The 26,118-nt window shown below is 36.4% G+C and overlaps 2 protein-coding genes across 5 annotated transcripts in view; one reads left to right on the plus strand and one right to left on the minus strand.

Annotated features, from left to right (window-relative positions):
* Nucleotides 1-93: 93 nt before the first annotated feature.
* LOC105055920 (L-galactose dehydrogenase) overlaps nt 94-26,118 on the minus strand; it is a 135,991-nt gene continuing 109,966 nt past the window's right edge. The window contains exons 2-6 of the mRNA XM_010937949.2: nt 4,920-5,120; nt 4,579-4,807; nt 4,090-4,389; nt 2,421-2,549; nt 94-443 (exon numbers count right to left, since the gene is read on the minus strand). Coding sequence (XP_010936251.1) covers nt 312-443; nt 2,421-2,549; nt 4,090-4,389; nt 4,579-4,807; nt 4,920-5,092 — 963 coding nt within the window. The 5' untranslated portion in view covers nt 5,093-5,120 and the 3' untranslated portion in view covers nt 94-311. The remainder of the gene's footprint in view (nt 444-2,420; nt 2,550-4,089; nt 4,390-4,578; nt 4,808-4,919; nt 5,121-26,118) is intronic.
* LOC105055919 (lariat debranching enzyme) overlaps nt 18,497-26,118 on the plus strand; it is an 18,628-nt gene continuing 11,006 nt past the window's right edge. For 2 of the 4 annotated variants that reach the window (XM_073247655.1, XM_073247656.1), the window contains exons 1-5: nt 18,497-18,652; nt 18,826-18,942; nt 24,089-24,246; nt 25,360-25,481; nt 25,819-26,012. In XM_073247655.1, coding sequence (XP_073103756.1) covers nt 18,647-18,652; nt 18,826-18,942; nt 24,089-24,246; nt 25,360-25,481; nt 25,819-26,012 — 597 coding nt within the window. In that variant the 5' untranslated portion in view covers nt 18,497-18,646. The remainder of the gene's footprint in view (nt 18,653-18,825; nt 18,943-24,088; nt 24,247-25,359; nt 25,482-25,818; nt 26,013-26,118) is intronic. The other 2 variants (XM_073247657.1, XM_073247658.1) reach the window with 2 other exon arrangements.

Here is a 26,118-nt window from a genome sequence, read left to right on the forward strand (position 1 = left end):
TTCTCTCGTAGTTGTGATGCATTACCATAATTCCACGATATTATTTTCATAGCTCCATGATGTTAACTTCATGCCATGACGTGATCACCAGAATATCAAAAGATCTGCACATTTTTAAGTCATTTAAAATTTTGCAATCAATTCCAGAATCTCTATATATAATTACCTAAGATAACAAGTTGCGGCTAGATATTTATATACGACAAAATCCCTTTATTTAATAGCAAAGCTACGACAAGATCCATGCAGCCAGCGATTCAAAGTTATGTGCTCTTTCATGCCTCATCATAACACTTGGTATTTGGTAGGCATTATGTTTGCTGAACGCCACTGGGCCAGGTCTGGTTTTTGACTGGCTCCAAAACAGCTGAGACCTCTTGCAGAAGGTCCTCATCCATCCCCTCATGTGATAATTCTAGGGCAGCAGCTACATTCTCCTCGACCTGCACATCATGCAGAACCTTTCAGTTGAAATGCTTTTGGTAACCTGTATTATATGATCACAATGATGCTCATGGCGCATATTTGGCACATACTACTAGAACATAAATGCTGCAAGTTATGTGATGCTACTTGAACCTGGAATAGAAGTGTGTTTTTGAGGCTGATCATAAGGAAAATTAACTAAACCTAATAAGCAATTCTAATAGATTAATTTAGAATTAGGTTTATAAGGGAAACACGGTTCCTCAGTGCAAGGACAATAAACTCATCCGATCCCTCGAGCAACAATCTGGAACTTCAGTTATGTAGTCTCTGTGGATAATCAATTTATCTTTGAAGAAATGTAGTGAATGCCAAGCCTATGAAAATATAGGTTTGCCACTCCCTGCAGCTACCATGAAGGCATCAAACTAGACCTTTTTCAGACATATGTGATATGCTGCCACATTTATGCCATTTAGTGTATAGATGTTACTGGATTTCAGTGGTTCTTAAGACCACCTTTGTTCAAGTTTTCTAAGCTCTTAAATACATAGAACTGAGGCATGGTGGTCAAGAACTAATAGCAGCTGCTACAGAACATTTACTAATGACTGCTATTGCCCAAAAATATCTGTAAAAAAATACTGCAAGTTCAACTTGGCAATGATTTTTGGGCAAACTATCAAATAGCTTAAGCCCAATTACCTTAAACTTCAATGAAAGTTCAAGCGGACAAGATGTCCTGAATCAAAATTTTGTGCAGCCACTTGTTGTCATCCCTTGGCCCCCCACCACCCCACCAAAAACCACCAAAAAAAAAAAAAAAATCCTTATCTGGTTATGTATCGTTTCTTTTCCTCCACAATTATTGCAGGCATGGCACTAGCTAGACAAAGCTGGATTGGATAGTTCAGCAAGGCAAGGTTAATTGATAGTAGATTTTTGAGAAACTGGGAGGAATTTCTACCAGTCTATCCAGACGTGAGCCTTGACCATACAAGAGACTGGAACCCAAAACAAGGACCAGACTGATATCTACAGCATAAATATCTGGTATTCAGGATATCTGATAGCATGTGGTTGTATTGTTGGTAAAATACCAAGCACATTTTGCATAATAGTAAAATTAATTTAGAAAAACAACCACTTTGGTGAGGCATGTAGGTGACTAAGTAGGTTCAAGAATTTGTTGAAAATGTAGTAACTCAAAAAGCATCTCCTGGCTAGCTCAGCTAATTTGCATTTTGAGAAGAAGTGCTGACTGTGAAAATAGGCAGCATTCTCTTGGTGCTTGCACAGTATAACATTAAAAAAGTGACTCAGTACAGCTTAAAATAATGGAACCACCAGAAACTGCAATAGCAAGGTACTAACTGGGACATAGCCACGAAAAGAAAATATTAAAATGATGATAATATAGAATTGCTACTAAGAAACTACAAGAAAACCCTATTGTGTTGGACACAACGATGAGAAATTGATCTTTTAAATGGAAAGAGAAGAAAAGGCATTTAGCAAGTAAAAACTTTAATGGAGTAAATCAGTGGCAGTGGGTATTATGAATGAGAAGGCTTGGTGACTTAAATATGAACTCTCAAGATGTTCCTGCAAGATTTCATAATAAGCACCTAGGCTTGGAAAACCATCCAATCAGATATCAGTTTTCATGAACAAGGGGATTTTAGCAGATTTTGAGACGTTCAAGGTTGGCACCAAAGGAGAAGTCAGGACGAAGATTAGGTTCAAGATGGATACATATCTCACTATCTTATTGGAGCTTGTTCATCCTGATCCTTCTATATGACTACAAAGAGGAAAACAATATACTTTGAGGTGTTCAATAAATAGAACTCTGAGAGATATTTATCTGCATGCCATATGTTTGAAGGCCCCAAGAAGATGATGTGGTAGTTACAGTTCCTAAAGGAGTGAAGATATATGTTTCATATTTGCTAGTACAATGGTGGCAGTTAATGTGTAAAATGATTAAATACCTGTCTGGAAGAGTTCATGCCAATGAGCACAGTTGAGATCTCTTTATTTGTCAAGCTGTACTGTAGAGCCACCTTCGAAATGTTTTTGCCCTTTTCCTTACAATGAGCTGCTGCAGCTCTGCATGCAGACTGAAAACGTAACAAATATAATTATGTGCCCAGCAGATATATGAATAAGCAAAAGCACACACTAAACCTTGACATCAACATGATACGTGAATCTGAATTTTTAAAATTTTCAGGTGAATTATCAAAATTAATTTAATATATGATATTATAAAAGACAAGAATATTGACAGTAAATTATATGATGTGTCTTCTGAGTCATTGATCACACAATTTCTCATAATTTCATTCTTCAAACAAACATTTAGTTTTAGAATGGTAAGACACAAGATCTGGGTGGTCCAATAATAAAGACGCCAAAATCTTTAAGGGGTGTATTGGATTCTAAATTTCTAATCCTTTTGAAGGCAGAGCACCTGCTAAACAAATTTCTAAAAACAGTGAGAAACAAAAGGGGGAAAAGTCTAAGTGTATTTTTATTACAAGGACTCCAAGGCTGTAATAATTATCTATAGTAAGGCATTCATAATGTTTATTTGTTAATATAGAATAAAAAGGATAGAATAATAAAAAATCAATGTATCTGATTTCTGAATTGATGCACACCTCATCTTGGAAGATGCTCAGCATCTTCTAGAGACATAAGAAGACCTCTAATAGGTACTTTAGTGGATTATTCCACAATCAAAGACTGCAAGAATGATACTCCTGACTGAAACTGAATAATTTTCACAATAAGCATACAAATGTATATTGTTGAAACTGGGACATCTATTTCTTGATTGCTTCATTATGAGATGTTTATTCATCATCTGAATCTTTCTCATCAAATTGCAGAATAGCACAACCTAGGAAAATTGAGTTGTTAGATTACAAGATCTTGTAAAAGTTTTTGGTTAGAATAGAGTCATGTAAAAGGTAAGTTCTAACCAAGATGAAGACCATTTACAAAAATAGCAGCATGCAACCATCACCACAGTGTAAAAGTGTGATGAACTATTTCAAGGTAATATGAAGGCTTACAGACAGAAATATTGGTTAAAAGCTGTAAATAATTCTCCACTGCCCCATGGAACAATCAATACTTCTGTCTATTTCACCCTTTTTAAATCCAGAAATAAAGTCTTGACAGGAACACATATCTTACCACAAAGATTTGCGTTTTTATCAAGTCCTGACATGCCCAATCTTGATTCTGTCAAGTTCAGTTGAGGTTTTGTCTTGTAGATTCCTTCTCAATACATCATCAGTTATCTAGTACATATTTAAAATTTAACCTGCTGATTCTTCAGAGCTCTATCCTTAGTCCTTACTTGGGACATTCCAGATTTACCATCTTAATACCTTTTTATCTGATCCATTGTACATATTTCCACAAGATCATTACTTTCACTCATATTGACTGATCTCATGAAATGATGAAACTACAAAAACAAACTCGTTGTACCAATTATCTTCCATCAAATAAAATGATATATCTTATGGAATATTATGTATCTTATGGAATATTATGTGCTAATAATGCATTAAAAATCTATATGGATGCTTCACAATTCAATTATAAGGTATATAAAGAAGAAGAAGGAGAAAAAGAAGAATTTACCTTGAGCTCTGGAGATGCAGGATGCCACTCTGGTGGACCATTCTCTGTCAGAAGGCCCATTGCAAGTGGAGAGGCAGTAATCACCCCAACTCCCTTGCTCTTCAAATAGGGGAGCAAATCTACAAGGGTTGAATCATTGATGCTGTAATGGCAATACGAAAGAATCACATCCACGGAACCAGGTGGTACCCTATCGAGCACATACGTGAAAACCCCCAGAGGGAGACCCGTTATTCCAATAAATCGAATCTTCCCTGCCTCTTTTAGTTTTTGTAGCGCAGGAATGGTCTCATTCACAATCTGTAGGAAGAGAAGGAAAAAAAAAAAAACCAAACAAACCATTCATGAATTCATCATAAAGCATCCAAAGACTTCATAAAGCAAACAACTTTATGTTCTTCCAAGAATATTCACAGGTTCCGCGATAAATTACTGAAGTAAAGTTGCGCCCTTTTGCTAAAAAAGTCAACAGAAATCGACAAAAGGGACCTGATCGAGGGAGCCGAACTCGATATCGTGGCAATTGAGGATGTCAACGTAGCCCATCTTCAATCTCGCGAGGCTCTCATCGATGCTCCTCGTCACCCTCTCGGCGCTGAAATCAAATCCATCAATGTAGCGGCCGCACTTGGTGGAGACGACGATATCGTCCCGGCGCACCCCAAGCTCCTTCAGGCAGTTCCCCAGCACCGTCTCCGAGACAGTCCCCCCGTAATACCTACCAAAAGAGATCGAAGATGAGGACAAGGCGCGACCTTTCAGGTAAAAAACAGGGAAAGGCAGTAGCTTTGCAGGGTTTTAGAGGAGAAGCAGAGGAAGGAGGGACGGACGGGGAGGTGTCGAAGAAGTTGATGCCGAGGCGGAGGGCCTCGCGGACAGCGGCGAGGGCGTTGCCGTGGGAGACGGGGCCGAAGACGTCACCGAGAGGGGAGGCGCCGAAGCCGATGTAGCTGACCTTGAGTCCGGTGTTACCGAGCTCTCTCCGTTCCAATGTCGCTGCCATGGCCAATGGACTCCTTAGGGTTTAGGCCGGAACGAGGTGGCGAGGAGAGAACGAGGAGCTTGCGATGGGCTTCTATTATCGTCTCGCGTCGCGAGCCGTGGAACCGTGGTGGGGCCCGGAGAAGGAAGAGATCGGTGAGATGGAGGCATGAAGCGAGCCGAGGCGTGGCGAGATAACGTCTCCGCCACGCCGTAGATCCCCGTCCGCCGGGGACTTCTTTTTTTTTTAATAAAAAATTAAAAACAGTGATACCTATCAACAGGGTGTGCGCAGTCAGACTTGGTTTGATTTGAAAATATTTTTAAACTAAATCAATAAATTATAATTTATTAATTTTACAAATCAATTCAAATTATTTTATTATTCAAATAAGAAAAGATTTGATGGTTAGATTACGGTTTGATATGATTTCATTAACAATTTGATATTTTACGGTACGAAAGATAAATTTTTTTAAAAAATATTTTAATTAAATAAATATTAAAATTATCATGATAATTTTTAGATCAATATATAATTTTAATTTTTAAAAATATTAAAATAAAAATTACAGCTGTAGTTAATCAAAAATTAGATTTTATTTTAAAATTTATGTATTAATGTATACACATATATGATTTATGATTTGATCTGATGTAATATTTTTGTAAAATTAAATTGATAGTTAGATCATTTTATATAAAAATTATAAATAAAATAAATTATTTTAATTTTTAAAACAGTTCATATTGATAAAAATAATTTGATCTGATTCAATTTAATGATTTGAACCATTTAACAAACATCCTGACTATCAAATAGCTGCTTAATTTAATGAATACACGTATTATCCGATTTCATCCAATTCAAATGGATTTGAGCTAAATTTGGATTTAATTTTTTTAATCCAAATCAAATATGAATTGAGTTTGAGTTGGGATTATCTTGAATCCGATCCAACCTTACTTGCAACTCTATATAGTTCAAATATTTTAAATAATTGATACCATAGATTTTTGTTTATACTGCATAAAAACCTATCAAAGAGAATAAACAGAAACTAATTATCGCGAGATTAGCTATTGGATGGTGTTACATAGGATATTAAGTTTTTCTTTCTTAATAGATTTAGTTAAGGTTGGTATCCTTAGATTTATTTTATCATCGTTGCTAATCCTCATGATCTTGGCTCCAAAATTGGCTCTGAGTCTACTAGAATTGAGTCAACCAGTATGGGCTCTTTGTAACCCCAAAAAGACAAGAGAGAGAGAGAGGGCTGTCAAATTTATTTGAGACATGGCTTTGTCCACAAACAATTACACTAAATTAGGTCTAATAATCCATTCTGTGACATCATTTATCTTGCGGAGAAATAAGTAACTGTCGTCGATGCCACACATGCCCCATACTAAAAAGTATGTTATACTTGTATTGCGGTTGGTACAAAGAAAGATTGGACGATCCTTAAAAAAGTCATGATATTAGCATAAGCAATAAGTTAGAATATTAAAAAAATGGATTTTGAACCTGGACAAGCAACCATCTGAAAGCTAATGAAACTATTTACATAAACATTTTACTATGGTCATCATAAAATTTTCTTAATTGATCCAAGCGACATGCATACAAAGAATCTTGGGCAAGAATGGATATTGAAATTATAGTTTCAATGCTATATTGATGATTAACAATTTTGTGCTATATCATAACGAGCAAGATGTGGGCCAATAAGAAAGGATGCATGAATACATGCGACAGAGGATGCATCTTATGTCAACAAATATTCTGTACCAACTTTGCATGAATACATAGCTAAAAGTTGTTGAGTATTTAGAAAGCTCCACTCTCATCCTAAATGCTAAACTCTTGCTTGAATGCCAATGTCATATGGCTACATTTAGAGGAAAAAACTTTTCTAAACAAACTTGCTTCTCTACAGAACTAACTTCTCTTAGATTATCTACTGGTTTTCTATGTTTACACAAAAAATTTAATGCATGCATAAATAGGTGTCAGTGTATTTCGGCAAACATGTGTGGGATAAAATATGGGGATAATTGGTTACGGTAAATAATAATTGTGAGTATGGATAGGAATATGTATGTGTGAGGAATTAATTGGTGCATGTGGTGCGTAGGTGGGTTTTATGTTTTCGAGATTAATTAGGGCAGCTATGAATTGAGTCAGCAAAGCCTAGAGTTTTACGGAGATGGAATGGTGGTATATTTTGATAAGTAGGCAAGTTGGATGTATGGGGAATTAGGTCAAGGCTTGAGGATGTTAGGTTAGGGTTTGGAGATGTAGAGTGGAATTAGTTGGAGGCCAGCCTTAAGAAAGAAAATAGAAAATCCATCAAGGGATTTAAAATAAACAAACAACAAAAATAAATTAACCATGAAATTTAATGATAAACTATAAATTTATTATAAAATTAAATCAGCAAGCATGCTGGATTTTTTATTTTTAAATATCAATATAGCAAGATGAACTATTGTCAACTTCATGTGGGTGGATCAGGAGTTAGGAATAGATAACCCTTAGCTTGATTTGAAAGAAAGCAACCAGTACAAAACCAAAGTCCCTTGGCTAGGTTGCCAGCAACCAGTTGAAATAGACAGAAGAGCATTTCAAAATGCACATTTTGAAAAAGGGAAGTGCAACTACAAATAAGAATCCTAGGATTTCCTTGTCCATCGGAGGCAAATCGCCAATGGATGGGGCATCTAGCTTAAGCTTGGCAGGGGCTTCCTTGTCGAGCTTATCCTTTGGCCCTGTGGGCTTCGAAAGGATGATTTGGTGGCTTTTGCTCGGGGTCTTCTTCTCCACAAAGACGGTGGTCAAGGGAGATGCAGCGGCCATGGTCATAGGTGGTACAAGATTTTAGAGGTTCCGGTGGGAGACCTCTCAGACAATAGAAGAGCAAGTTGCTTTGTTGGAATGGAGATTTTCGGAGGTTGTTGCCATTTCACTGAGAAGATCAAGTCTACAATGGATCATTACTACCATAATTTGATCGGTAAGTTTTTTTGACATGGGTTGCCTTTAGATTTTGTAAAAAGAGAGATAAGAATTTGCTGGAACGTTGGGAGTCAGTTTCAAGTCTCAGCTTTTTTAGAGGGATTGACGTCGTTTCACTGTCAATCTGAGAAAATTAAACCCAAATTTTTTTGAAAAAGGGCCATGGTCTTTGCTAGATAGTTCAAAATGAATTTAAACCTGATAAAGATGCAATGACAGATATTCATTTTCGATTACAAAGATTCAGATCTCAGCAGGATATCTTGTGGGATATTGGGATGAGGTACCATCCCATGTATCGGGATAGGATCGTCCAGCTAGCGTCCCGGCATCTTGATCGAGACGTCTTAAGATATTCTCTAACCTAAGTTCGAGATGGGCAGACGGCGGTGCATCCATTCTATAAAAAAATCGAGACAGCTCCATCCCATGGATTTAAAATTTACTATATTAGATTACCATATCTTCCTCTTGAGTCTAGAATCAAGATAAAATTTTTAAAATTATATTCTAGGCTAGAAAACTTTAATTTTAGATGAATGGATCCATCTTCCTCTAGGATGGGATATGCTAGAGTGTGTATTTCGATGGATCCTAATAAGACTGTCTGTTCAGGAGTTAGGCTATGGGTGCAAGATGATTTTTTATGGCAACAATTTATCTATGAGGAGTTATCTGAGATTTGTTATGCCTATGGTTGCATCGTTATTATCTTCAAGACTTGTGGATGCTTGGATACTGGGTTATCTGATACTTCGTTGCTATGTGGCCCTTAGATCTGAGTAGCAAGCATTCTAGTATCCTCGACAGTTGGTTAGGAGGCATCTAAACTTGCTTCTGATAGAAGATAGTCGGTTTTTGGATGGTCCACTCCTAAAAGCCTGGCAAACGTTTTTTTTTCGAGGGACCAGCAAAGAGTTTCAAATACTATTAATATTGGTGTTGGTAAATCCAAGTTTTCCCTATTCGATAATGGGTCTCATGATGATTAACAAGTAGTTCAACTAATAAAAATTATAGAGATGTTGGTGTTTCAAACTCAGGATCCTCATGGTACTTTTGATGCCAAAGGTACAAGGAAGCGATCACCAAGTAAAAATCATCATTCCTTTCTGGATGCTGCCACTCCTCCACATGCTAAAGTAATAGTTGAAGGTGATCTTCAATTGCCTATTCATCACTAACATCCAACTGATTCTATGGTGCAACCTAAGGGTGCTGTTCTCAAGGTTTGGAAACAAGTGCTTTCAGAAACCCAACAGGTGTCTCTTAAATCTAAAAGTACCAATGAAGTTTCCACAGTAGAGCGGCAACTTGATACAATTGATAAGGGGGCACAACTGAATTCATAGATGCAACAACGTACATTTAATCTTTCTTATGAGACTATGGTTATTCAATTGCAAACTAACTGATTGGTTGCAAAGTGCAGTTGAGTCCACGGATAACCCTTTGGCTATACATGTTGAATCATCGTCAAGTTCTAATACTATGGGTCCGAGTCGGGTCTCGATCCATAATCCTCTTACGTCTCCATGAAAATTTTAGCTTGAAATTATCGGAGGATTGCAAAGTCCACCTTTGTTAGTTATCCTAAGACCTTTATGAGAACACACAACCTGGATGTTCTTTGTTTTCTTGAAACTAGACTTGATGTTACAATCCTTTACTATGTACGTAAGGTGTTTGCTCCTAGATGAAACATATATATGATTCCATCAGTTGGCTTGTCTAATGGTATTTTAATAGTTTGGAAAAAGAATCTTGGGGATATATAGTTTATACAGGTGAATAGCATATTGCTTTTGGTGTCATTTCCTCTCCAAACGATCCTACCTGGATATTAAATGTTGTTTATACAAGCAATTTTGCTGCTTTGCATCACCAAATTTGGTCTCAGGTTGCTGATGTCTTATCCCTCAATTGTCCCTTCCTTCTTCTTGCTGACTTTAACTTTCTTCTTAATACTGAGGATACGAGTGAAGGGAAACCATTTGCTGTAGATCAAATGTTATATGAGTTTAGAGCATTTATTAGGCAAACAGGTCTTGTGGATTTGGATTTTCAAGATCCTTTATATACTTTGTATAATAGTCAATTCGGCTTAGTAGGATTTGGGAGAGAATTGATCGTATTTTTATGTTTGACCATTGGTTAAACCTTTACCCTGAGATCGTGGTTTATCATTTGGCTAGAGTTGCATTTGACCATTATCCATTGCTTATCTCAATCAACGATAAAGTCAATAGGGGTTCTAATCCTTTTAGGTTTGAGAAATTTTGGTTAACCTTTCAAGGACGTCATGATGTTATTCGACATGCATGGGTTTGCAAAGAAAATTATTCACCAAGGCTCAAGCTGATCTTACTACTTGATAATGTCCATAGAGCACTGAGGAGATAGAAAAGGAGAATAGATAATCTATTTCTCACTGGGCAATAGTTGTATGATGATATCTATCAATTGTAAATGCAAGAATCTCATATATGGAGGTTTGCCTCAATACTTACATTCATGATTATTGGCTCTTCTTGCTGAATATCATACTAATTTACATCGATAAGAGATTCTTTTTTTGTAGAAAACTATAATAGAGTGGCTCTTGGCAAGTGATGCTAATACTAGATTATTTTTTTTTTACCAATCTATTGTCTTATGTTGCCATAGAAATCTAACTCATTGGCTTGATTCTCCTTAAGGAGATTATATTGCTAAGCCTGATCAAATTAGGGCTATGATGGATAGCCATTTTATACAAAGATGGATAGTTGGGGATGGCATTGGATGCATTGTTAACCCTTCGATTTCTAACCACATTGATTCTGCATCGGCTAATAACTTAATCAAAGAAGTTACTAAGAATGAGATTTATTCGGCTTTGATGTCTATAAACCCAGACATGCTAGGTCTAGATGGATTTCTATCTTTTTTTTTCCCTAATATTATTTGAATCTAATTAAGCCAAAGGTTGTTCTTACTATTCAGGACTTTTTCAACTCTACTTATTTTCAATTAGTACTGTCAAAAAGGGTCGGTCCGGCCCGGCCCATAAGGGCTTAAAATTTGATGGGTGGGGCGGGCTAGACCCATCCAAAAAATGGGACATAATATTGCAAGCCCAGCCCAGTCCTATAAGGACCGTGGGCCGGGCCGGGCCAGCCCATGGGCCTTGAAAGATCAGGATAGAAACCGAGAGAGGAGGGGGCCGGCGATGGAGAGAGATTAAGAGAGGCAGAGAGCCTGAGAGGGAGAGATCGAACTCTGGAGCCTGACTCGGAGTGGCAGCACCGGCGATAAGGAGGAGGAGGGGAATCATCTGATCGACGGTGTCGATCGTCCGCTGGTCGGCAACGGTCAGAAAGGAGGAGGGGCATCGGTCAATGAAAAAAAAGAGGGGCTCAAAGGAGGAGGGAGATCGTTGAAAGTTGGATGGAGCGCATCCATTGGCGGAAGGAGGAGAGGACCGGCGATGTGGGGCTTCGTGATCGGATTCGAAGGTCGGAGGCAGTGGCACCGATGACGAGGAGGAGGGGGCGAAAGGAAGAGGAACTGATAGAGGCGGTCGTCCTGCTGCTCGACGGAGGCGATCGTCCTGCAATGATGTGGGGGCAGCGGGGCGGCGGCGGCCGACGATGTGGGGGCAGTAGGGTGGCGGCGGCGACTAGCGATGTGGGGCAGCGGTCTGGAGTTGGGATTAAAAAACTTAGGGTCCCAGGCTCTCAGCCTGCCAGAGTGATTAGACATTTGAAATTAGAAACTTAATAGTAACAGAATTTTTTTTTAAAATTTTCATGGCCCACCTGGGCTAGTCCGGTCTAACCCATATTAGCCCTTGGGCTGATGTAGGGTGGGCCAAACAGGCCCAGTTGTTATTTGGGCTATTCATATGGCAGCCCAGCCACCCCATTTATATGGTTGGGCCGGGCCGACCTTGTGGGCCAAGTCCATTTTGACAGCCCTACTGCTTCTATAACTCTACTACCCAAAAAATTGAATCTCTAGAATCCTTCGGATTAGCATCGTATTAGTCTTTGTAACATGTATATAAAATTGTGGGAAAGGTACTTGTTAACAGACTCAAGCTGATCATTTCCTTTTTAATTTCCTCAAGCAAGGTGCTTTTTTGCTGGGTTGCTACATCAGTTCTTCCATTTTATTAGCCCAAGAACTCATGCATTTAGTGTTTAGGGCCCCATGACTTAGATACTTAATGATGCTAAAATTTGATATAGAGAAGGCTTATGATAGAGTCCATTGACAGTTTCTCATTCACATACTTCATTAGTTTGGTTTTTCTAATAGATTTATTTTTGAATCCATGCTCATCTCTCTGTGGCTCAATTTGCATTACTTATTAATAGCTCACCTATATGTTGGTTTACAGTTTCTCCGAGACTTAGTCAGGGTTGTCTAGTGTCACCATACTTATTCATTTTATTCTCAGGTCTTCTCTAACTTATTGCATTGTGCTATACAAATTAGTTGCTAAAAGTATATAGATCGTTATTCATTTTTCATCTTTTTATGCTGATGATTGCATCCTTATTTCTCATGTTATCGTGAAAGATGCTGTCTACCTTACTGCTCTTATTGATGTGTATTACTATCATTCTGGTCAAGCAGTGAATTACACAAAGTCTCACATTTTTTTTAATCCTTCTATATCTGTTGTTGTTAAATCCCGAATTCATCATATATTTCATATTTCTAAAAATTGGTTAGCATGGTAGTATTTGGGTGTTCCTTAATCTACTTTGCCTATTAAGTTTTCTCATTTTCAACCTATACTCAGCAGGGTTAACCATAAAATTGATGGTTGGAAATGGAAGTTTTTATCCTTCACAAGATGAGAAACTTTACTACAATTAGTTTTTTTTCTATTTTTTTTATATGTGTTGTCTTCTATTGCTATTTCTTTATTTATTATTCAGAAACTTCAGAAGAAATTCAAGATATTTTTATGGGGTCGTTCACCAAATAAAAGGGCCTTTCACCCTATTGCTTGGAAAAATGTTTGCTTGCCAAAACTGGATGGTGGGTTAGGCCTGTACTCACCTGTCAGCATTGGCAATTTAGTCTATGTAAGTTAGCTACTTAGGTTATTTTGGATTCTTCTACTTTATGGGCTGAAGTTGTGCAAGCTATATATTATTTTTCTAGTTTTTGTTCTAATATTATAGATCGTGTAATTAGTCATCTATTTGCAGAAATATATATGCTGTTGTTATACAAATTTAGTTCCAATTTCAATGGCTTATTGGATTTGGTGACTCCATCAATGTATATTCAGACCCCTGATTATTTGTTCTTCCTTTCAAGGCATGTTCTACTTTTCTTTATATATATATATATATATATATATATTTTTTTTATATATATATATATATATATATATATCCTTTCTTTTTATGTCAACTTGAATCACTTTCTCTTCCAATAGAAACTGACTAGTTGATTAGTTGCAGCAATTTTTCTCTGCTGACATGATGACTGATATCCTTTGTCTTCCTATTCCACAAGAAACATGGTCAGATCAGCTGGTTTGGGGACAATCTAAAACATATTATGATTAGAGATATTTCTATATTGTTTTTATTTAGACAATCTTCTCAATGATAATTTTATTGGCATAACATTTGGAGGCTATCTATTTCTAATCGAATCAAAATCTTTTGGTGGAGACTTGCTTGGGAGAGGCTGCCTTACAAAGATATGCTTGGCTATTGTGGTATCCTTCCTTCACACGTTAGGAACTATGATCCCTGTTCTAATGAGAATGAAGAATGTAATCATGTAATTTGTTCTTGTTCTTTTGCTTGAGCTTATTAGTACCAGTTATGCCATATGTATCAAATACATTTCTGTCCTTCTTCTTTGCCAGGGTTGTTTGAATTTATTTCTAATTTCTTGGAAGAAAAATGACAGAGTATTTGCGACACATGTGGCATGGTTGCTATCGCAGGCGCACTATGAAAAAATCTTTAATAATGTTGCCTCATTGCCTACACAAATTGTTCACAGAGCTTATATTTTCTCTATTTCAATTGTTAATGTTGCCGCTCTACTTCAACTATGCCGACGAGGTATTATGGTAGCTTTACTTCATCTATTTCTTCTCTTTTTAATAACTTGATAATATGGCTAGCTCTAGAGATGGCAATCGAATCAGATCGGATCACAAATGAATTGGATCAGATGCAGATCAGATCAGAAACATCAAATATGAATCCGATCTATTTATAAAATAGGTCATCCGATCTGAACCGTTTAATCCGTTTAATTAATCCGACCCAACCCATTTAACCTGTTTACTAAATAAATAATATATGTACTAAATCCAACCTAATCCGACCTGTTTACTCTGATTGTTAAAGAAAATTAATTATTTTTTATCCAATACTATTTAAATTTTGACTTATTTTTTTAATCTTAACAACAAACTTAAATATAAACATCAAAATCAGACATAAAAAATAAAAAAACTTTTTTTTCGGTAGGAAGATGTAATTTCATTCTCTGAATCAAGTATACACTGTACAAAAAGCAAACTAAAATATACACAGTAGCTCAATTAGGGAATACAAGGATCAAAATTATAAAAAAATATAATTATCTGTATAGTGGCAAAAAATGAAAGAGTTATATGAGTGTAGCATCAAACAAACTAATTCTGCACCATACTTAACTATGCAAACAATCAAAATCTTAAAAGAACTGAAACTCAAGTAATGATTTGCCATCTATTCCACTCTACATCCTACCTTTCCAATCTGCAAAAGACCGCAACTTTTACATCAAAAATTCAAAAAAAAAACTATTCTTCCTTTTACAAAATACTAATAATTTAACAATCTACAACTAAAATTCAAAAATTTAATCATAATAACCATCAAACTATATGAAGCAACGGTCGAAAAAAATAAAGAGACATAAGATGATAAAAAAAATTTTAAAAAATAGATCAACAACATGTAAGATTCTTATTTGAAAAGATCCTCACAGTCTTTGGTTGGAGAAGAAAGCACCGGCTACTGAAAGAGGAAAAGGGAGAAGGAGAAAAAATCCTAGATCTCGAAGACTGACGATGGAGGAGGAACAGCAACGGCTAAGTGCTGACAAATCCTCCTCTTAAGGACGGACAACGAAGAGGATCGAAGGATAAAACTGACCACCATCGGAGGAAGCTGGAAGCACCGGCTAGGCGGCTACCGAAAGAGCCAAGGAGGAGTAAAGGAGGCTCGGCTATCGTTGAGAGGAAGTGGAAGCACCAGAAGAGGAGTGGACCTACAGAGGAGTGAAGAAAGAAATCAAGAAATCAAATCCTAGAAGTCGAACCGGAGGATGGGAGGAGAAGAGAGTCCAAAGGTCCAAAATGAAAAATCGTTTGAGAGATCGAAAGAGAGAGAAAAGGCCAAACTGATATTTTATATTAAAGGGTTTAAGCTATGTGGGTTTACAGGTTACCACTCTATCCGACTCAATCTTTTTCAATCATTTATTAATTGATTAATAGATTAAATAGGTCAGTCATCTAAAATTTGAACTTGATCCGATTATTAAATAGGTTAAATGGATCAATCTGTTTATGATCCGAATCCATTCAATCCAAATCTATACCTGTTTAAGATGGATCGAATGTGATTGGATTAATAGGTTGGATCGATTTTTGCCACCCCTAGCTAGCTCCTCCCTCTGGCACACTTAAAGTCAATTTTGATGCACCGATTTTTTCTCATAAAGCAACAATAACTTATGTAATCAGGGACCAAAAGGCTAACACATTACAAGCTAGTGGTAAATTTTTGCATTCACTTTTAGTTCTTTTGTTGAGCTCACTGTGGTCTGGTTGAGTGTTCGTGTGGCTGTCCTTGATTTACATGCTGCCAACATTTGGGTTGAGGGGGATCTACCATCGTAGTTTCGTGATTGCATAATACTACGAATCCAAAGTATTCTCATATTTCTCTACTACAAGATTTGAAATATTGGCAAATTAATTCTTGTTATTTCAAGTTCTCTCACATCTACCGTGAAGCAAATCAGATGGCTGACCACTTTGTTGCTAAAATTTTTGCTGGTGATTTCATTTGGCATTCTCGATAGGATGTTGATTGCAAGGCTAATTGCTTCTTCAGATAGATAATTATGGAGTTGCTTTTTCAGGATATAAATAATTTTTCATCTATCATTATTATAGATTACTTGCTAATCATTTATCAAATTTTGATGGTTATTTGTCTTTGCTATGGTTTGAATACTTATCCCAGTCCTTTATGTTGTTTATCGATGTGCTGGGTGGTAGGGTTGAAGAGTTTATAATCTCTACTTTTTTCAATTTTGGGCTTAGAATATGTGTTAGCTTATCCTTACACTGCTTTCTTCTCAATAGTATTTTCATACAGTCAAAATCTGTCTTGCTACTTCAATTCAACATAATATTCTTATCCAGGATTTATTGTACTATCGTGCTTCTCTCATCGCTGGAGTTCTTATATCATGGCTATTCTGACAGGGTTTCACATCAACTTTTAATGGATAGATTAATGATGTTATGTTTATATTACTGTCAATTTATCTTATATAGGTTACTTCAGTTCATACGGTACATGATTTTTCTACTTATATATGGATTATCTTATGGGCCATCTACAACTCAATGCCAACTTGTCATTTCTGCTATTGCCTCTCTATCTATCACATTTATCTCAGGTTGGGTGTAAAGCATATTTCTTTTGCTTACTCTGATACAAAAAAGGCTAGCTTCATATGCAGCATTACTCTTTTTATCAAGTATCTTGTTTAGAACTCCAAAGGGCTACTTAGTTGGACTTGCATAGTTCTTATCTTCGAGAAATTCTTTGTGTACCATAAGCGATGTAAAAAATCTGATATGGAGCACATCATTTTATCTCATTGGTCTACATAGCTATCATTTTTAAATATGCATTTAATACTTGTAATTTTATTTTTTCGTTGAAAATTTTAAATGACGAAAATGTCCTTTCTTTTAGAAAAAATTATGATATCTTATGTCCATATTATGACATCTTACATACAGAAAGTCATAATTTGACGTGCAGGATGTCATAATTTGATGCAGAATATCATAATATGTCACATGATGTTATATTTTTTTCCAAAAAGCAGGGATATTTTCATCATTTTAAAATTTCAAACGAAAAAAACGTAACTACAGGCATTCAATGCACGTTAGAAAGTGGGTGGACAAAAATATCAAGAGACTTGATGGGCTATTGTTGGGTCAGAATCCTTTTATAGGCCATACTTGATTCGGTGCAAGAGGGGATGTTTGGTAGAAGGCTCACAACTCTCTAAACCCTTTCTTCTCTTTTTTTTGTGAAAATTTTGATGAGTTATAGTTGGATCAGAATTCCTTCATAGCTTATACTTGAGTAACACAAGAGAGAAAGAAAAAGCCTCTTAATTAGGGTGAAAGCAAAATACTTGATGGATCATAGTTGTGTTAAATCTCTTTATGATCTATGCTTGTTCATGTTTTACACCTTAATTAGAGGACATTATAAGCGAAACCATAAGAAGACTCTTTAATTCATTGGTCTGGTGGATTCAAAAGCTCTAGATCTTTTGGATAATTTATCTTTAAATTTGATTGATTTACTACTTTGGTAGTTTATAATTCAACAAACAATCTCTTCTCTTTTTTTTTAAAGCTCGTCTGAACAAGTATTTGAATACACTTTAAAATCCAATTTCTCGTTGGATCGATCCGTACTTGTCGGATGTGCTAAGTTTTTGGCAGAAAGTCATAATTTGATGCAGAATATCATAATATGTTAGGATGTCATAATTTTTTGGACCATATTATGACATCCTGTATGTAGAAAGTCATTATTTGATCCAGGATGTCATAATTTTTTTTAAAGAAGAGGAACATTTTTGTCATTTAAAATTTTAAATAAAAAAATAAAACTATAGGTATTAAATATATGTTGGAAAGCGATAGCTATGTAAATCAATCGGACAAGATAGTGCACTTCACGTCGAAGTTTCAACACCGCCCACGGTGCACAAAGGATATCTCCTCATATTTTATTTATCTTTTATAATTCATACCTTACTATGTAATACACAAAATGGTGCTTATTTATTATAATATTAGTTTTTTTTTTGCCTTTTTGTGCTTGTAGCTTGTACCTTTTTTTTGGTTTTTTGGGTGCAAGACTTTTTTTTGTTGTTCCATGCTTTGTATGCCAGACCTTTCATCTTTATTAATGTTCCGCATTCACCTACCAAAAAAAAACAGTAGAAATAGATGGCTCCTGGCGAAAGTGCTCCACCCAGCGTATCTCAACTCCGTTACGAGTCAGTACTCACTCAGTTCCAAATCGGGCCTAATACGGGTCGGTTCCGGGTCTACCCGATCCGCTAACACTCCCGCCTCCGCCTCTAGCAAGCATCTATAAAAGCCCTCTGCCCTAGCTATGGCGCGCCCTTATCGCCTTGAAACGCTCACGTCTAGGTGGTCTTTTTGCCCCCCGGTGGCCGAGCTCTTCAGCGGCGTCGCTCCGAAGAACGATGAAGGTAAGAATCTATATCTTGATTGCTCGCTCTACTGTTCTATCTTTTAATCGATCCACCAAGCACCAGTGATTTGAAGACCTTCAATCCGTGCTTTCGCACGCCGATTATTTCAAATTTATGCGATTGAACATGAGGGTTTGACCCTCTGTTGTTTTGGATTTGCTTCGGATCAGATAGCGGTCGAGGGCTGCATGCATGGAGAGCTCGACAAGGTCTATGCGACGCTCAAGCACCTGGAGGAAGTGGAGAATACCAAGATCGACCTCCTTTTGTGCTGCGGGGACTTCCAGGTATCCGTCTACTTGCATGTTTGGATTTCAGTGCTTTGGGTCCATCTGCATGCATAAACTGCTCGCAATTTGTAATATTGGTGTGTGGAGGAGTTAATTTAAGTACCTAAGACCCGGCTTTCAGTTAAATTTATGTTTATTTAACGGAGATTACTCTTCATACTAATTTTCCAGTTAATTTTGTAGTGTGAAACTAATTGTTGTGGTAAGGTCCCTGTTACGTATGAATATGTTATTTTGTTGTATGGTCATGCAAAATAGCGCAGACTAGCTATTTGATAGATGAGGGAGTTATTGTTAGGCAAACTTTTCTTTGCAATGGCAGGTTGCTATCTTTGGATAAGGATTTGTAGGCTAGATGTAGGATGATACTTCACTATACTATGACCCACTCAGTGTATTTATCGAGATGCTACGTGAAGAGGGTGTGAACTGAATGGAAATATATTTAGATCATTTTAAGGAAAATAGGGTCATGAGCTTGAAGTAGGCAGAATGAGGCACCGGAGATTGTTGAAGGAAGAACATTGTTTGCTTTGTTTTTTTCTGCAGTATCCAGAACATCCCTATATCAACTCATATTGGGATGAAGCATACTCTAGTAGTCCTCAAATAACATTGCTGGCTAATTTATTAAGGTAATCAAGTAAAATGTATTTATTTGGTCAATAAAGCAACAAAAAAGAAGTGTATGGAAGGGGCAAGTTCATAGGGCAAATTCTCTTGTACACTCACATCCAACCAACATTGCATAAGATACCTTACATGGTGATGTCAATTAAATCATATATCATAAAATTTTTTAATAGAACTAAGGTCTGTTTTATGCAAGGGAGGAAGGTGCATGAGAGGGAATATTTATATGAAATTTGCTAAATTAAGACTTAAGCACACATTTTAGGATTTTCTTTTCATTCTAGACTGCTAGAAATCACACTTTTGCATTACTGTGGACTTTGGTCCAATCAAACTTTGAAAATTAGGAGGTTTAACTTCTAACTGGATTTGCATACAATGGTCACTTCTCTATTGGCATCATCGTATGGGAACTTCATCAACAATGTGATGAATGTGGGTTGTGATCATAAGCTTCATTTTGATAGAGAATGATTGAATATCTTGAGCAGACGCTGTGATAATAAGACACAATTCTCACATCAGATTGAAATTTGGATCATCTATATTCTGATCCTTGACTACCTAGTAGATCATGTGGTGAGACAAAATGTGGCTAATGGAAGGACTTGGAAGGCTAGAGGTCTCACTAAAATTCATGGGGACTTGAGTACAAAATTTTGTGGTTTATGTTGCTTAAAGTTAGTGCTTACAAGAAAGAGAAGAAAGGGGAGAAATAGGAATGGGTTCAACATCATGACTGGTGATTCCTTCAAAGGAAAACTTGACCATCGATGCAACAAATTTATTTTGATTATCCCATCACTAAAGCTTGGGATTGGTTTTGACCTTGAACAAACTCTACTTGCACCTTTCTTTGTTCAAGTTTCATTGTGACTGCAACTAATTTAATGCTCTTCATATCTAGGATTCAAGATGAACTCTCTTTCAAAGTACAATGCTTCTAATGCATGGAAACTTAAGTGATTGCATAGAACCCAACAAACAAAAAGATCAAGCATGATAGTTTCTCAATAGGTAGTTGACAGGCCATTCCTTGATATAGTTTTAGTTACGGGTATTTAATTTTGTTAAAGGTCCGTGTTCTGCTGTTCTGGCTGATTTCCACTCCTAAATTTCAATACTTTTGAGGTAGGGGCGGGTTTGTGTAAATTTTTGATTAAGATGCCTTTGTGTTAGTATGTTGAGGCTAGGTGTATATTTTTTATTTTTGTGTAATTTTTGTACTATTTTCTAGGGCCATTTCTTTAGCATTTTCAATTCATATATGTTACAATTTATTTCTAGGCTAGGCATTTAGTGTCTTTCTTTGTAGGATACCATGGGAATACAGTTTTTACTAAATTTAGAAAGCCTGTGATTATCTTTAATAAGGAAAGTGTAGTTCTTAGACGTATTTTAGAGTTATATAATTCAGGAGAGGATACAAATTAATTGTTTTTTCCAGAAGCAAACACCAGGTCATCTTTTGTTTTCATTATTGTTAAATTCTTCATGGTATTAGCTTAATTTTTCAGCTGATGTTCACCCTTGTGGTTGTGGACTAACGTGCTGGCTTTCTGCAATTAACCAGTGAACTTCATATTTTTGGTTTCTTATTCATGATTATCTAAAGCTTTATCCCATCAAATATAGGGTACAGCAAAGCTTTAAGTTGAGAAGGCTTCATGGAACGACTAATTATATTTTGTGACTGGCTATCTACCTGATGTCAACCCTCTAAGATTGGTGGAAATGTTCATAGAATAGGAAAACTTAGATGAGAGATGCCTGCCATGAGACTTTGAAAGTGTGTCGATGAATGGGGGAAATGATAACTTTTCATATAGGGAACTTTTTTCATCTCTAAGGTACAAAAAAGTTAAAAATGCAGTTCCACTTGGTTTTTCTCATGATATTAAATAAATCAGATTTATAATGTTGTAATTGTATACACATAACCTTTTGGAAGATACCCAAGATTATGGTGTATTCTCATGAATTCATTGGTCATCTCCCATCTTATATGCATGGGCTTTCTCTTTGGGACCTTTTTTGGCACTGTGTGTAGTTGCTTTCCTTATGGTGTCATATTCATGCCTTTAACGAGCTTTGGTAACCTTTATGTATCATGAAACTTAATATATTGGGTTCGAGTTTAGTTAGATGATCAAGTATCAAAATTATTGTTGTTCTAAAGAGATTCTCTACTATTATGTGTAATATACCAACTTTGTGTCCCAGCCTAGATCCTAGATGAAATTGACAGTCCACATATTTTTGCCTAAGCATTTTCATGGTAAGTGTTACTAATCCCCCCTTCCTCCAACACCCCCCCTCCCCCACAAAAAAAAAACCGCATTTTGTTTTTTGTTTGCTCTCATCTTAGATATGCAAATATTTAGTGCATTGCAAACAAGCGTGCATAAGTTCTATGTACCCTTGCTTGAACCTCATGATGGCTAGGTCCTAAACCTAGCATTGCCTATGTGTGGATCTAAAATTAGAATGTTTTAAGATGAAGAAATGAATGGGGGAACTAAACTAATGCTATAAGTTTTTTTTTTTTTTTTTTAAAAAAGAAATCATACCACAATGATTCATTTGATTGTCATCCATATGAAATTCCTAATGTGGAAGCACACTTTTATTTTTTCTTGATATCGGCAAACCATTTCATTTGCTAGAGCAACCTCTATCTGAAGAACTAGTGGGCCATATAATGATTATGCTATAAATTTGGATCTCATACATCATGAGTTTTATATGCTTGTTGTTGTAATCTGTGTTTCCGAGCACTTAGATGCATTGAATATGCTTCTTCATTAGCATGTTCAAATACATGGACCCTAAAGTAATTCCACAATAATAGAGAATTTTCAAACACTAACGGGTTGTTTGGATGACTGTGTAGCTTATCCACCTAATAGTGGCATGTGAGAAGGTGTCAGAAGGGGAAGTATTGGGGGTAGAAAATCATGGGATCAAGAGAAATCTCAAAACAAACAATCCCTGGCAAGAGAAACCACAGAACAAACAGTCCTTGAAATTTTAGATGCTAGATTCCATTGAAAAGGTGATTTTGTTACCCTAAATTTTAGGGATTTTGAATTTCAAAAGACTCCAATCAGCTGATTTTCTCTCTACTTCATCACCCCACCACACCCCCCCCACACAAAAAAAAAAAAAAAAAAATCCCACTGGTGCACTTGCACCAACATCCAAATAGGGTGTAAATTTGAATGCCTCAAGCTGCTATAATTTTGGAAACATTATGAAGACTTTTTGTAACCATCCAAGACCTCACCAAAAAAGCTGGAAGATATGAGTATCCAAGATTGTCCCAATGAATAACTAATGTGGAACCAAGCACACACCCACACGCCTCACACTCCCCTATTTGGTATCCTTGCTAGGTTAAGGATCCAAATCCAATCAAATCCAATCACAAACACCGCCATAGACCTATAGTCAGCCCCAAAAGAGCCCATGTTGTAGTTTTCCTTAGTCCATATAGGCTATTGGCTAGGTTTGCTATGGTACCATATGTAACAACGTTAGGACCTCAACAAATAGTCTAGCCTTGGTCCTATATAACATGAGCAATGTGGGACTAAAAATATGAGTCTTGACACACTCTCCTTATTTAAGCCCCAACATTCTCTCCAAGATGAGGGTTCAAATCCAATCACAAATACTATGATCGATCTATAGTCGTCTTTAAAAGGGCTCATGCTGTAGTGTCCTCTAGTCTCATCAGTTGTATGTTGGGGAGATCTTGAATACTTATATAGGACTAAGGAACCAAATAATACCTTCCATTTGGCCTTTTTTGTGCAAGATCCTGGGTCATTTCAAATGGTATTAGAGTGGACTTGGCCCATGGGCCATATGGGCTAATGGGTGTTGCAGCATGAACTCTTTTTGGGATGACTATGGCTGATTGTGGTGTTTGTGATTGAATTTGACTGAATTTAGACCCTTAGCTAGCAAGGATGCCAGAGCTTAAAAAGGGGGGAGCGTGTGAGACTTGTGTGGGTGTGTGTTTAGTGCTACATCTTGTATACTTTTACAAAACCAAATACCATCCAACTAGCCTTTTTGGGTGACATCTTGGGCTATTACACTTTTATATGCTGTATATCATAATTTATTAATGTGCCATTGCAGATTTTTTTTGTTATTTTTAACTAGGTACTAGTAAGCTTTCCTTTTCAATTTGGTTAGGTATCTTTGTTGTTCTCCCACACCTTGCAATAAACACACAATATGTCTTCTGACCCATGTGAGACATATGAGTACAACTAATAGGTGGTCTGTACTAATATGTTTTTCATTAAGTCTAATTGAAAGCTGAGATCATACTGATGAACATTTTTCAAGTTGCTGCTTCAATTTTTAATTTATGTGACAATAATTGTAGCTTACTCTTCTTTCTACCCAATTTATGATGTTGTCGGCTTTCCTATAAAAATATTCCATTTTGAAGATTTCTTTATCTCTTGTTATATCATTTTCTCTGTTTAAGCAGGCTATTAGGAATGAGAATGATCTAGAAAGCTTAAATGTCAAACCAAAGTATCGTAATATGAACTCATTTTGGAAGTACTACTCTGGACAAGCAGTGGCTCCATACCCGACCATATTCATTGGTGGGAATCATGAAGCATCCAATTATTTATGGGAGCTGTGAGTTTCTATTACAGTTACAAAAGGCTTTTAAAAACAATGAGCATGAAGCTTATCTTATTGCCTCTAGATTATTACTCTTTGATGTTAATACTTTATTTGTAAATCTTTAATTAAGGGTGGTGGTTTTTCAGAATCATTTGTATGCCAAAGGACTGAGTTGTGGATTGGATTTGGATGTGCATTACTGCAATGTTTCTGTGACTCAAAAATCATTGAGAATTGAAAATTGAAAAATTTAAAATTATAGAAATGCTGAAAAAAGTTTAACAGCAAAACATTTCCAAAAAGCAAAGCATTATATAATCCCTTTTACTATCAAAAAATCAAGGAAAGTATGGTTATTCTGGAACAGCTCTCAATCCTGGTCCCTTGAAATTGGTTTAACTTCTCAGGATGCCTGTTAGTTCAAAATGCTAACACTGTGTCTTGTGGATGCACGCGTGCTAATCCTAACATTAGCATGGGAATATAAAACTCAGGATGGCACTGCAGTTTCAAGCTTACATGAGAGATGATCTGATGATGGTGATTCATAAAATTTTTGTAAAATTTTATTGTAGTGGATGATAATATGGCTCTGTGCATCAAATTTTTGTGCGATCATGATGTGCTAAACTTATAGGAGGATCTTGAAAGAGAGCAGCAAGACAGAGAATCTTGTGTGGTTGGATTTTGTCAAGAAGGTTTATGCACATAATATCAGCATTGTGTAGATGAAAATTCCAAAATGTAAAGGTTCTATACCACCCATAAAAAGAAGCATAAGAGTTATATGGATAGAGGAGCAAATGATGGAGATTTGCATTTTATGTTATTGTCGTCTGCAACCTTGAAATCTGTATGCTGCACCTTGAGATGACAAGGTGAGAATTGTTAGCCCATGAAAACAAGAGTATGGGAGAAATTAAGAGATGCTGTATTCAAGTTATGAAGAAGGATTTAGATTAGCTTACACTGATGGAGGATGTGATTGATGATAAATATTAATGGTGACTAGGATTCAACCAAATTACATGGAATACGGTGTATTTTAGTATTGTTTGAATCTTGTTTTCTACTTTCAGTTGTGTGCTTATGAAAGCATCTGTACCTTGTTGGCTCCATTGCTAGGTATTATGGTGGATGGGCTGCACCTAACATATATTTCTTGGGCTATTCTGGAGTGATTAAGTTTGGCAACATCCGAATTGGAGGGCTTTCAGGAATTTATAAGCCAAGGGATTACCATTCAGGCAAGTTTATATTTGTGGATTTATGCTTAGCATGTCAACTTCTTCATGAAACATTTATTTTTGCCGGAACATTATTTTTTGTTATTTCAAATTATAAAAGTAGTCTGACTAATTAATTGCTGGAGTTCTCTTTTCGTATTTCTTCTTTTGGTTGGGTCAACTATATTGCATTGCAAATGAGGTATATCAGCTCCTACATGTCCTTTTACATAGTTATCTTATTCTTATATGCCTCTTCCGACATTCGTGTTAATCATTTTATGCTATACTTAAATTGAATATTCAAGTTATCTTATGAAATTTACTAACCTGAGCTATTAAAACATGTTCCTACCAGGACATTATGAGATGCCTCCATATGATACGAATGATATTCGATCTGTATACCATGTGCGGGAGTATGATGTGATGAAGCTCAAGGAAGTTAAGGGCCAGATAGATATATTCATGTCACATGATTGGCCTCTTCGTATCACTGAGTATGGAAATTGGGAGAAGCTTGTTCGACAGAAACCCTTCTTGAGACAAGAGGTAGTTTCGCATATATTATCATGTTATAAATACATAAATCTTGTTAAGCTTGTGATTTCCTGAAGAAGGTTGATGGTTAACCTAGTTGTCGGATCTATCATCTAGT

This window comes from Elaeis guineensis, chromosome 13 (assembly GCF_000442705.2).
Source record: "Elaeis guineensis isolate ETL-2024a chromosome 13, EG11, whole genome shotgun sequence".
Classification (NCBI taxonomy): Eukaryota; Viridiplantae; Streptophyta; class Magnoliopsida; order Arecales; family Arecaceae; genus Elaeis; species Elaeis guineensis.